General features: G+C 42.9%; 1 protein-coding gene across 1 annotated transcript in view; it reads left to right on the top strand.

The window, feature by feature from the left end:
* TRABD2B (TraB domain containing 2B) overlaps positions 1-13,150 on the top strand; it is a 266,418-nt gene that overhangs the window by 242,809 nt on the left and 10,459 nt on the right. The window contains exon 6 of the mRNA XM_048313104.1: positions 1,297-1,557. Within this exon, the coding sequence (XP_048169061.1) occupies positions 1,297-1,557 (261 nt within the window). The remainder of the gene's footprint in view (positions 1-1,296; positions 1,558-13,150) is intronic.

The raw sequence follows: 13,150 nt of genomic DNA, 5'->3' as shown, positions 1-13,150 counted from the left end.
TCGTGGCTGGTATTGTAACAGACTTCAAGAAAGTCAAAAAGAAAAAAAGCTTCCATTAGTAGTAGATGTGACTTTTTTGGAAAAGAACAAAATGTTCCATAAATGAAACATGTGGTTTCACTTGCGGCACATTTTGTACATTGTCACCAATGAAGTTTAGGATTTTTTATTACTTTTTCATTAAAATGTCTTACTGGTTTCACTCAGGAGGCAAAATTTTTCACGTGGCTTTAATTGTTTCTGTCATAAAAGTCATAGCATCCATGTAATAGAAATAGTTTTGCAGACCACAGCTTCATATTGCCTATTAATTCTCTCCCATTTTCTGTATCTACAACTCATTGGCCCATCCCAGGGACAGCAAAGTTCTTGCAATTAAGGCTGAATATGAACTTCTACTGAAGTTAGGGGAGGAAAATAATTTTATGTCAGTCCTGGTTTATTAGATTTTTGTCTCAGCTATCTTAGCTCACAATAAGTTCACATGGCTGCATACCAAAGGAGAGAGTTTATATTGACTTTTCTTCTAAAATCAGTGAAACTCTAGAAGAGGAGAATGAAAGGTCTTTTTCTGCATCATTCCAGTCATGTACAAGAGGTGGTAATATTTCAGACAGCAGTGAAGAGCTCTGGCAGAATTGTTTCAAGGAGGCTTTGCGCAGGTCATTTACCCCTTTTTTCTTCATTACCTGATGGAGTTCAGGTCTCACATATCCCATCCCAGCAGCCTAGCTTCCATGTTTCCATGCTTCTGTCTGTCATCAGTCTGGGCTTCCTTTGTCACTAGTCCTGACTGGATGAGGAGGCATAATTCTTGTTGCAGTTAAAACTACTTGTTTTCTATAGATGATACCCAAAGTTGGGTGGGGGGGGGAGGGGAGAGAAGAAGGAAGAGATAATGAGATATCTCGTGTTATCTCCTTAATCTAAGATCATCTCTTCAGGTATCTGTTTTCTTCAAAGAGAGTCATTTACCAGTTTTGTCATTTGACCTTCAGCCCAGCAGGGGAGGCAACATTGACCCCTACCACAGACTCTAAGGCCTCTAGAAGTCATTAAAATGCCAGAAAACAGCAATAGTGTATCCGTTGCCATCTCCCCGGTGTTCAGTTAGGTGTTTACTTGAAAGCTTCCCAGGAAATGCCACTGCTGTCTTTACTTGCTGCCCCAGAGCAGAAGCCTTGTGCACCTCAGCGGTCAGGGGCAGCCACCAAGCAGTGCAGTCCTCTGCTTTTGCCTTTGTTTTGGCACCATTCCCCCCTTACTCATCAAATATTTAAACGTTGTGTTTTGCAGTTCAAGGACGACAAAGACAAGCCCAGCCTTGGAGGGACCCTCAGTGACAGCCCTGCCCTCTGTCCAGCAGATCCCACTGGCATCTCCTTCCCTGAAGCCGCAGCAGATGGATGAAGAAGACAGCCTGTCTCCTCACCTCTTGTTGCCTGACAGCATCAGCCAGCTGGAGGAGTTTGGCAGGCAGAAGAAATGGCACAAGAAGCAGCACAAACACCATCGCCAGAGGCAGTTCAACGACCTCTGGGTTCGGATAGAAGACAGGTGAGTCATGACTGGTGTGGCCCCGTCCTCTTCCTGCTGGCTCCGAACTAGATGCTCTTTGCAGATCCCAGCTCTTGTTGACTAGACCATAAGGAGGGTTGGACAAAGGCTAACTGAGAGTGGGGTGTTATTTTTGTAACCTAATGAAGAGCTAGGAGGAAAGCTCATAGGCACGTTTGATCTAAAAGTAAAGAGGAAAAAATAAGCTGATGCTTAAAATATTTAAAATACACAGAAACAAAGACTTGTCACAGTAAAAAAACAGGAAAGGAACAAAAATAGAAAATACTCTGTTCTTTTTCTTCCAATAATTATTTTCCAATCTATACCATCAGTTTTCAGCCCAAAGGCTTGCCCATTTTCCAACCATGCAGAATATTCCTGGGAGTTTTTAAGATTCTGACAAATCTGACTTCCAACCTTCCTTAACTGTGTTCTGGGGCTGAAATGTTTTAACATCTCAGACTGCACTGAAAACAGCAAACTGAAGGAAAATTAAGTACTTAACTAAATCATCTATGTAAAGAGAATGGAGGTAGGCACTTTTCCATGGGTGTTCCAATCTTGGTCTGAGGTTAAGAACTCCCATTTAGTGTTTGAATAAGAACCTTCATGTTTGACCAGGGCTTCTCAATGTGTGCTTTTAGGATTCCTGGGCAATTTATTCTCCCAGCTCTAAAGCTCTTAGTGCCTTTATCCAGGCCAAGTCATGGGCAGATGAACAGCCACAATGTTTATAGATCTTCTAACAAGTAAAAGGAATTAAGTAATATGTTGGGAACTGGCTGCTCACCTACACATATAATGATTGTCTTTGAGCATTACGTATTCCCATTTTCATAGCAGCTAAATTCTTTGCAAGTCTCTCAGAGGTTTCTCCCTTTGCTAAGAAAAAAAGCTTCATATATTTGTGTTTGCAGATTTTTATTATTATTGCTGTTATTTTTATTCATTCTTTTTAATGGAGCAGTTACCTCATTTTTTGTAGTTTATTGTTTTCTCAGGGTGAATGATGTAAGGAGCACTATTAAGGTGTTGCATATTAATCTTAATGTAATGTAAACCACCTATTTCTGAGGTCAGTGCCAGCCTTGTAAGAAGGGTTCATGTGTTTTCTTTTCAAAATGTGTTCAGTGGTTGGATCCTCTCCACAGAGGATGTTTAAGCATGAGCTAAGTGGCATTTGGTCCAGTATAGCTGATTGCCTCAGATACAAGGGACTTTTCAGTCCTTCTGCCTGGGGCTGCTGATTTGTAGTGTCCCATGATGTCCCAGCATTTCACAAGGGTCCTTGGGCCAGTTCCTCATGTGTTGTACAAGTGAGATGCTTAAGTACATTTGGTGGGAGCCTGGCAGTTGGGCACAGTCCTTCTACCCCTATCCTATCTATCCAGATATCAGAAAGGATATTGGATATTGGCAATGGAAATGTTCAGTTAGGAGCTTAAAGTGGTTCTTATGGATTTTTGTGCCTTTTGCTGGTTTCATTAAATGTTCCTAGGAAAGGTATTTAAAAGGTACTTCCAAAGGTTAGAGTTAAATTATTTGCTCTGTGCTCCTGTGAGATTTCATCTGAATCAAAGCCTTTTATCCCTCTATTTCCATTTCATAAGGATGGAGATTGGGATGAGGAAACACAAGTTTCCGCTCCCACCACGCTGGTGATGAACCAGATGCTGTGTGTTGCCTGCCTTGCTGAAAGATCCCAGGGAGATATTAGTGGGAGATCACAGGCCTAGAAATGAGGAAAGGCTGGAAGAAGGGAAGCCTGCCTTAGTGCTTTCAGATGGTTTTAGTGCTTCTACAGTTCTGGAGTAACTTCTGGTGCTTTCCTGGAAACAAAGCAAAACAAAAAATACAAAACACAAAAAAATACAAGTTCACTAAATCAGAGACTCGCAACCAGCTCTGGTTTCCCTATAAATTGGATGAGGTCTCAACTTTCATAAAGCAGCTGCTGCATATTGTGCTTTTGGCAGTTGGGTTTCATCAGCATTAATTGCAAGCTGGACCTTGCACAAAGCAATAAACAGTGAGTTCTCTCTAACTGGTTCCCTTCTGATTGGCAAGAAAAGAGCAGAAATGTGTGTCTGTGACCAGACTTTGTATCGTGATCATTTTTGGGAGGAAACAAGCAGGGTGGCTGATCATACGGGCAATGGAGTGTTACCTGTGCAGGAGAGAAACATGTGGAATTCTTTGCACTGCCTCAATAATGTTTCAACAGTGAGACTTTGCACTCATTTTTGAGGGGTAATTGTTGTACTAGGAAGTTCTCGCTCTGGCCTGTCCCAAAAATTCATTGTGCATTTGCATGCTCTTCAGCTGGAGTCCCCCATGTTCTACATGGACTGAGGTCTCTGCATTTAGTATTAACTTCAGCTATGGCTCCATATTTCCAAACGGTTCTTCTTCCAGTTCCCTAACTCACCAGTTGTCACCTGAAACTTGAATTGTTCACCTTTGGGACAAGTAGAGGGATTTAGGTCTTTGTTATGGCTTTTGGGGGAAAGCTGCATAAAGCTCATTGTTTCCATGCGAGGTGTCCAGAATTCAGCTGTTGGAGCTGCCTTTCAACCTGAGAAGTCAAAGAGAAATATGCAGGTGGAGGACAAATCCCGGCGAATTTAAACCAGGTTATTGATTCCTGTATGAACCTCATTGAACTGTGAAATGACTGTGGTTCATACAGCTCTTTTCCAAAGCTTTATTGACCATGGATTAGAGGACTTTATGAGCCATGAATTGCAGGGCTTTTATGGACTACGTATTTCTAGGCGATCTCATACACTTCCATGGAAATCTAAGGGTGTTTTCTTAAGCTACCAACACAGAAACAAAGGAAATGAACACAGGAGAACAATCTTAAAGGAACATCAAAGGTCTGACTCCAACCTATAAAAACCAGGAAATCCATAATTAATGGTTCCACTAAGACTTCAGCTCTCACAGTCATTCGGGTCTGATCCAAGGTTATGGCTACAATCTGAAATGGCCTTGTGAAAAATGAGTCATCATTTAATGCCACACATCATTATTAGCATTTACTTTCAGTTATACCTTGGAGATTGTCCTTTTCTTTTTGTTCTGTCTTAACAGCTGAGGCATTTGAGTTGGCACCCCTGGGTTGTTTAGATTTGTGTGTTGGAGGGTTAGTACTGCTGTGGAGGATGAGAAAGCTTCTGCTCTCCTCCCTGTCTTTGACAGAACTAAGATTTGCTGATCTCCTGGGTAATCGGCTGCACTGAAGGCTATTAAAAAATAAAAAATGCTGGTGAAATGTGTGGTTTCCTCTCCCTTCTGCCTCCTTCCCCCAAAATCTAAACAAACTGAAAAAGTCCTGCCTGACTGCAGTTTCTGTTTGAAATGGCTTGTCAAGAATCAAAAGTAAATGGAGATTTCAAGTAGCAAGATTTTTTTCCTTCAGCTACTTGATTTTGCAGAAATGTGCAGATCTGAAGTCTGTCCTTGGGAGAAATTTGAACTTAGGCAACACTCAAACCCTGGCTATCTCCCATAGCCAAAATCCAGCTGGGGCAGCAGGGAGGGGAGGCAAAACCCTCGGGCTGCAAGGCTGCAGTTTGGCATACAGAGTGGCATTGTTCCTGTTGACACTGTGTTAGCTAGGCTTCCCCATGTAATATAAATAATTAATTACAGATCATTCACTGGCTTTTCATGACGAGATGCTCAGTTAATTGAAAGAATAGAGAAATGCCTGTGAGGTCTCTAGAGTGGTCAGTGAAGGGCAGGTCAGGATTACACCTTTGTTGTAGCAGGCAAATGGTTCAAGGCTGCCAACAAAACCAGCCCAGGAGAAGTAAGAACCTCTCCCAGCTGCTGGGGGGAGTTATCCTGGGACCTAAGGCAAGGAGGGAGGAAAGCTCCTGGGAAAAAGGAGGGAGGGGTGTTACTAACTGGGAGGGTGTTGCAGGAGGGGTGAGGTTTGGAAGGAGCAGTGGCAGCTAGGGGATGTGAAAGAGATATGTACAGTGGTGGGAAGAAAAAAGTAGAAAGGATGTAATGGGCAAGCTAATTCCTGCTGCCGAGGAAGAGATCCGGGTGAAGATGGTGTTTGGAAAGAGGCTAAGGGCACACACGCTTCCACAGGAAAGAAATTAAGGGAAAATAATTGTTCTCAGAAGAGAAAAAAAGAGATTCTTGTCCCAGATGTAAGCTCAGCCCTGCAAAAGCTGCCATTAGCAGGAAATGAAATGAATTCTCCCTGTAAGTAGAAATGGCAGCTCTCTGATAGCCCAGTGCAGACTATTCAACCCCAGATGAATGCAATAACATCACAAATACCAATTTATTTTGTAAGAAGCAGTTGTTTTAGGGGGGGAAAATGTATACCAGTGATGGATGAAGGCAGACAATATGTAATAAACTACACTGAGTTTGCCTGTACAGAGTGAACCTTATCAGTTTGGATGGAATTTAAGCACTTAGCCTGTTATCCTTTCTTTCAAGACAATGCAGTGATGGAAAACAGAACTCTGTCAACTCAGACAAACTTTTAATTCCACTTAACTGCATCTGAAAGGTAAATTTCAGTAAATTAATCCAAATTGCTTCCTTTTCACAACACATGGTGCTGAAATACAGTACTTAACTTCATTAAAGAAAAGACTGCTTTTATTTAGAGGAGACCTGGACACCTTTGAAGTCTAACAGGTAAATTGTGGTCAGATGATTTCCCTCCATATGGTAGCTTTGAGCTTGAAATTTCCATCACTGGGGCCTTGTTTGTTTAAATTACCCTGTCTGCCTCCCTGCTCAGGACACTGCTCAGGGAATGCCTCCTGATGCTCATGGGGAGGTGGATCACTGCCTCCCCCAGCTTGTGCAGCCAAGGGAGCAGAGTCACCTTTGCTCTTATTTGCCCTGTGTTCAACCAGGGATGAGGGCACAGCTTCAGGACCTCTCTGTGTTGTAGTGAACCTGTGGGATTGCTCCAGCAGCAGGAGCGTAGGGGTGTTGGGAGTCCCACCTTCCCTCCCTTGTCACACCTCAGTGCTGACTGAGGCTTCACTGGGTTGTGTGGCCCCTTGGCTTCCCTCCAGCACTTCTGTCTGCCATTTCCTTCACTGTTCTCCCGGCAGGATTTCCTTCTCAGGAATCTTTCCTGATCACAGTCCCTATCAGTGAGTGCCCCCAGGCTCCAAGGCATGGCATATGAATATTTACAGTCATCAGAAAAACCTCAAGGTATGTCAGCTTGGGTGCAAGACCTTTCTGTGACTCAGAGTGTCCCAAAACACCTCCTGGACAAATGCTCCCTCCTGGTTCCTTGGTGGAAGGAGAACCTTCATATCTTCAACTGGCCTACATTCTGCTCTTAGTTTGCACAATTTTTTTGAACCCTGGTGGATATACAGTGTCCAGAAGAAGACATTTTGGGCAGTTTAGCAGTGCATCAGTTGGTCCTTCTTTCTCTCAGCACTGCCTGCCTCTCTCAGACATACAAGCTTGTTTCTGTGAAGATGTCCTCAGCTACTCCTGAGCAGAGAGCCAAGTAAGTGTAGGGAATACTGCATGTTCCCCTCCTCAGTTATTTCCTGTTTCCATTTGGTCCTACTTTAAGGTGAGCAGATGGCTCAATGCTTCCTTTAAACAAGCACTGGCACTGGCAGTTCTGTCCTCATGCCCTTTGCATAGCCCCAGCTACACGAGCCCTCCAGTGAAAGTAAAATAGGAGCACGGTGTAACTCAGCGCAATAAAAACAAGAGGTAAATCTCCTGACAGGAACATATGATACGGTGATGACATATCCTCCCTCCCTAGATGGTTTTTATTGAGGCTTCTTGGATTATCAAATTGGTCAGAGTGCACAGAATATATTAATTAAAGCTGTGGAACCTGGGCTCAGCACACAGCTCTCTAATGCATCTCAGTAACGACGGGAAGTCCTGACATTCGTGTCCAAACCTGTAGCATCTCCGTGCTAATAGACCTTCCCTGTCAGCTGGCCGTGACTGATAACTTCTTTCCCCTTGTAAAGTCAAAGAGTCAATTTGTTATCCTCCAGATGGGGCTGAAAAGATGTGCAGCCTCACTTTTACCTGCTAAACACGAGAAGACCACGTGTTTTACTTTGTTCTGTTGTTCTTAATAATGCGCTGCCCCTGCGGGATGAAACAAACACAGATAAACTTAGAGAAAAACAAGCAAAAGCCTTGAATATTTACTTTCACTGTTGCTTAAGTGTCTCAGCACCAGTATGACCAATTCATATAAAGCAGTATGCAAACGCTATTTTAATGAAAGCTATAAATAGCTGAAAGTAAAATCATTAAAGAACACAGAAGTCTTTTGGAAACGTAATTTGTGTATAGATTTCAGTTTTGCTTCATTAAACTAAATTCTCTGTTGGTAATGCGTTAGGTATTCTATTTTAGTGAAATTTAAATCCATCATGAATATTAAATCCATATTTCTGAAGGCAAACGAGTAACAAAATTGGAGCACACAAGTTAGGATTTTTGAACAATGAGGTATTTTTCAGCACTGGATATCCAAGAGCACTTTCTGCTCTTTCCTCCTCAGTGCTGATTAAGATTGAAAATACAATGCAAGATGTTTTATGGAGCCTATGAAGAGCTTTCTTTTCCCTTCTTGTTTTCTACTTCTCATTTGAGATGTGTGGAGTAAAGATAGTCTATAATACCTTCTTATATCTGTCCCAGCTTGATGTATTTCTGGCTGGGGCTGGACACAGCCCTACCATTGCTAGCTTTGTGAAGCTGCCTAAGATCTGTCTGATGCAGCACAAACAAAATGTTTGCTTAGGGTTCAGTTTCAAGAAGCAGCAGCAGCTGAGTTTTGATGATCTCTTCCTCTGTGATCCCCACTTGTTGCGCTGTTTCTCAGCCAGTGCAGCCTCATTTCCTCATCCACTGCCAGGACTCCTACAGCTCATTAACTTTTCAGTTCCATCTTTATTTCCTGCTTAAATATTCTCTTCCTCCAGTGTTCTTGCTACCTGCCTTTTTTAACTCTGGCCGCACATGCTTGTATGGGCCCTGGAGAAAGGAAGGGACCCCTCCTGCACCTCCATCTGCTGCACTCACCTCCACCTCTCTGAGCTCACTTTGCAGGTGGCTGTGATCACACAAACACTGCACTTAGCTTTGCAGTCTGTCCATGCCAGCTAAAGTGGGGTATTTGGAGCCTGCAGCCTTCAGCAGAACTTCTTTGAGATGGAGACATGTCTCACTTGTATCTCATATATCCTTGTCTCCTGGCATTAATGCAGACTGCAGTAAGTGGGAGGCAGAGCTAGGCATCCTTCCCCTTCATTTTTTAACCAGGAGGTGCATCTTCTCCTTGTTATTTCATCATCCTTGCTTTTCCTGGCTTTTTCACACAGGTGTGTGTGTGTCCAGCTGTGCTGCAGACTGAACAGACAGCGTGGAATCCATGTATTCTTTGCTAAATTCATGGATACCATAAAGCAGTCCAGGCTCTTTCTGCTGATGCTTTTCCTTCTCTTGACAACTTGGCAGCCTTGTGGGCAGCCTCTGTGGTGGTGGCCAGTGCCAAGAGTGTTGGGGTGAACTGTGGTCTAGACACCTACAATAAGAAGTCATTAGCAAAACCTTTATGCTCATACACTGGATCAGTTTTGTATTTCTCAGGCGTCAGAAATGCGTTAAGCTGAAGAAAAGGTGCCTGTGGTTATGAGCATAGGAGCACGTTTATTTTACCTGTAGCTTGTTTTAATGTTAGTATTGAGCTGCCGTGGTCAAATAGGTTAGACTTTGTTTAAAGTCTTGAGATTCCCAGCCACAACTACTCAGTCATAAAAACAAGGCCTCAGGATTAGATTTATAGCACAAAGTGTCTCCTGTGGAGCAAGGCAGAAAAGGAGGGCGCTTATTTCACTGAGAGAGTTAACACCAAGTGAGTTTGACTGTCTTCTGTGTTAGTGCAAGGCTTTTCCCCAGCTATTTTTAGTCTGTTCCAGCAGTGTATGTCCCACTGTGGTTTGGTATGCAAGAGCTTTGCTGTGAGGTATGCAAACACTTGTATTTCTGTGTTGTGAGAACAGAGCATTTGTGTGTTACTGGAGCGTGTTCCTGAAAGGAAGGGCAGGCCACACATGTGATCCATGCACGTTTTTGTTGTTGCTTGTGAATAACCATGTACAGCAGAGGGGCTCTGGAAGAAAGCTTGTTAGCAGATGTCGTCATGGGCCCTTCCAATTTATAAATATGAGCCTTGACATTTGTATTTTCCATGTCCAGGGCTTTCACTAGCCAGATGTTCTGAGCATTGGCTTCTCAGAGTCTGTAACAATGACTCCTCATGGCATATTATCTATTGCACACACACACACAAAAAACCCTAAAATTATCTGGCTCTTATCAAACAGATAAGATGGGAAAATGCACTGAGTACCCTCAGGTAATTCCTCTAAACCTCAACTGCATTTTAACAGAGCTCTACAAAACTCTTTATGTTCACTCGGCTGAAAAATAAATTGTCTGGTTTAACAGGCAGAGAAAATTCAATACCCAGTAGCACATTTACCTTGCAGTTTGGGGTGGGTGAGGAGTGTGGTTTGTGTTAACTCACAAGGCTGACTGCAGTTGCAGACACTAAAAAGGGCTGAATGGGCTCATGCCCAGGCTGAGTTGGATTCCTCAAACACAAGAATGGGTAGTAAAGCACCTGTGCTCCCTGTATTGCAGTTCTGGATACAGAGGTTTTTCCTTTGGCAAGGGAAAAAAATGCCAGAATAAACCTGTTCAAACACCACGACCCCAAGCTGGAATTTTTTATTTGAGTGACCTACACATCTAGCAGTATCTAAGCCCCAAAAATTGCAAATCTGCTGTTCCTCTGTCAGAGTTATATAAAATCCATAAAACATAAAAAAATTCATCTTCCAGTGAGCTACTGTAAAGAAAGTGAAATGTCTTTAAAATTCAGTGGGAGTGCAAACACACACTGTCAGTGCTAGCCCAGAAGAAAAGGGTGAGGGATATGGGATTTATTTCTGGTTCTGCTATTCCCCTTCTGACTAGTGAGTTTCGTGCCCTGGAAAATGAAGCGAGGAAGAGCATGACAGGGAGTAAAGCCACATTACTGTTGTGGTGGGCAGTTGGTTTATAGGAGGGGTTCAACCACAGTTATATTGTGGTATCTAATAAGACAGATTCATTGTGGAGTGAATCAGGAGGAAATTGGATTCCCTTACACTCCCAGGAACGTGGGGTGCGCTGCAGGCTGGAAACCCAGCAGGATCCCAAAGGGCAGCTTTGGTCTAGGTCCAGTTACTCACTGGGATGAAGGAGAAGTAGGATTTATTTGAATTCATATGGTTTTAATGCTGTAAAAGCCGGGTTCCTGCAATTATGAAAATGCCAGGCCAAATTCAGATTTCGCTCACATCACCTCTTCACAATTCCTGAATAGCTTGACTGAACAAAGTGAGCTTTATACCTGGGGCCCGAGCCCAGGCTCAGGGAGCCAGGCTTAGTGGCTGGGAGCTGCTGGGTGCCAGGAGTGCCTCATGTGGCAGTACCATGGAGAGACGTGCTGCAGACCACGCTCTCCGAAGCTCAGTTCTGCAGAGACACTTCAGGGTCTGGGTTGTGACACCCAGCAGGGAAAGGTTTTTCAGTCTTCCAGCCCTGCAGGCCAGCAAGCAGCTTTTTATGAGGCGCTGATGGCATCTCCAGGCTTTCAGAGGGTTTGGAAGTGCTTGAGGAGAAGGAGTTTGTGCTGTGACTGCTGTCACCGTATTTGCCAGCAGCAGGAGGAACCCAAACCTTGTGGCCAATGCAGCACTTCAATGTCCATGGCATTTCTGCCTGGTAGATGTGCTCTATGAACCTTTTTTTTTATTTTGTAGGTGAGTCTTATTGGCAAGAAAAAGAGGCCAGTGCTTTTATTCAGTGGTACAATCTTGAATTCAATACTGCTCCAAATAACTGGTTCAAAGATCTGACCCAACCTTAATTATTCTTACTAAGAGAGACACTGGAAAAATACAAGCAGTGAGCAAGAAAGTGATCCCAGTGAATTAGAGAGAAAAATGTGATACAGACTAAGCAAAGAGAAAAACTGTTATGTGGAGATGGAAAAAGAACAGGGAGAAGGAAAAAGAAAATTAAAATCAAGTGGGAAAATGCAGTATATTGGACATCCATTTAAGCTAGTTTATATTTTGGTTGTTCATTCTGTTCCTTAATACATTGCACAGACTTCTCTATAGCTGAAATAATTTTATCTTAGCGAACAGTCTCCGAAAAAATACTTAATTTGACAGGATGTGTTAGGTATTTCCCCACTACCACCTATTCTAAATCATTTTAAAATCTGGAGGGGAAAGTCGATATCTTTTACAGTGTTTAACAAAAAAGTGACAGGGTCAAGTATATACATCTCTATGAATGTATGTGTTCCCCAAGCACATCTAAACATGCATGGTTAATTCTGTGCATCTGCAAAAAATATTTGAGCCATAGGGCCCACACAATGCCAAACAAACACTTGAGTACACAGAGGAAAGGGCAGAGTGACTCACTCTGGTTCTAATTAATTGAAAGGTTGAGCCCAAGATGTAAAATATGGATTATGATTTTGACCACCCCAAAAATATAAATTCTTTTGCATGTGGGGCTGTATTGGTGAGCGCAGGCAGTTTGCAAAATACAGGCAACAAACAGATATTCTGTTCATGCTTGGGATTTGGTTCAAAACCACCTGATTGCAGCTCCCTCAAATTAACTCCTCACGTGTTGTGTATCAGCAGGTTGCCCAAAAATCTTCGCTGGCAGGATTTTTCCAGTACTAAGCCCATCTGTGTTTGTGCTCTTGATGTTTTTGCTTACTTTGGCTGCAATAACTGCAGTCATTATCTGTCCAAGGAGCAGTGGAACAACTCCGTGGTTATTTGAGCCGTGATGATGAGTGCCTTAATTGCACACACAAATCAGGTACACAGCCAGATGTGTGCAGTGGGTGGGGGCGAGGTTGGGGATGGTTTGGAGCCCACATCACTATTTAGACTATCATGAGCACATCCTGGCTCAGATGTCAGTGCAGGACTGGTGGAACAAAGGGCTCTGAGCTATCCCCTCTTAGCAAGGCCCAGGGTAAAACTGGGATGCATTATCCTGGCTCTGTGATTGCCTCGTCCCACTGCAGAATCACAGGGGATATTCTTAGGATATTAGAGAATCATCAAAGCATTTCTTAGAAGGGCAAAGGAAAGAGCTAATGTTGTCATCTCCTGTCTTGGGACCACCCAGACACTACTACAAATCATGAGTCTTCAGCTACAGTATCTTGAATTACTGTTCACAGGGATTCTAAAGAATTTAATTTCTTTTTTTTAGCTCTTTTTTGGTTCTTTTTTTTTTCCTTTTTTTTCCTTTTTTTTTTTTGAAGGATGACATGTAGTTTCCTGATCAGCTGGTTTTAATAAGGTCAAAATCTTTGTTGTTGCCAAATCAGAGAGGAATATAACATCTTTTAGTCATTAGATGGGAATGGGGTAATTACTCAGAGGGTGTGCTTCAAAGGTTATTGGTTTTTACAACATTCTGTGTTCTTACACCATTCTGCAGTTGTCTGGGAAGG

Source organism: Corvus hawaiiensis, chromosome 9 (genome assembly GCF_020740725.1).
Source record: "Corvus hawaiiensis isolate bCorHaw1 chromosome 9, bCorHaw1.pri.cur, whole genome shotgun sequence".
NCBI classification, from domain to species: domain Eukaryota; kingdom Metazoa; phylum Chordata; class Aves; order Passeriformes; family Corvidae; genus Corvus; species Corvus hawaiiensis.
The sequence above is the reverse complement of the archived record's forward strand: the minus strand, read 5'-3'. Positions and strand labels throughout refer to the sequence as shown.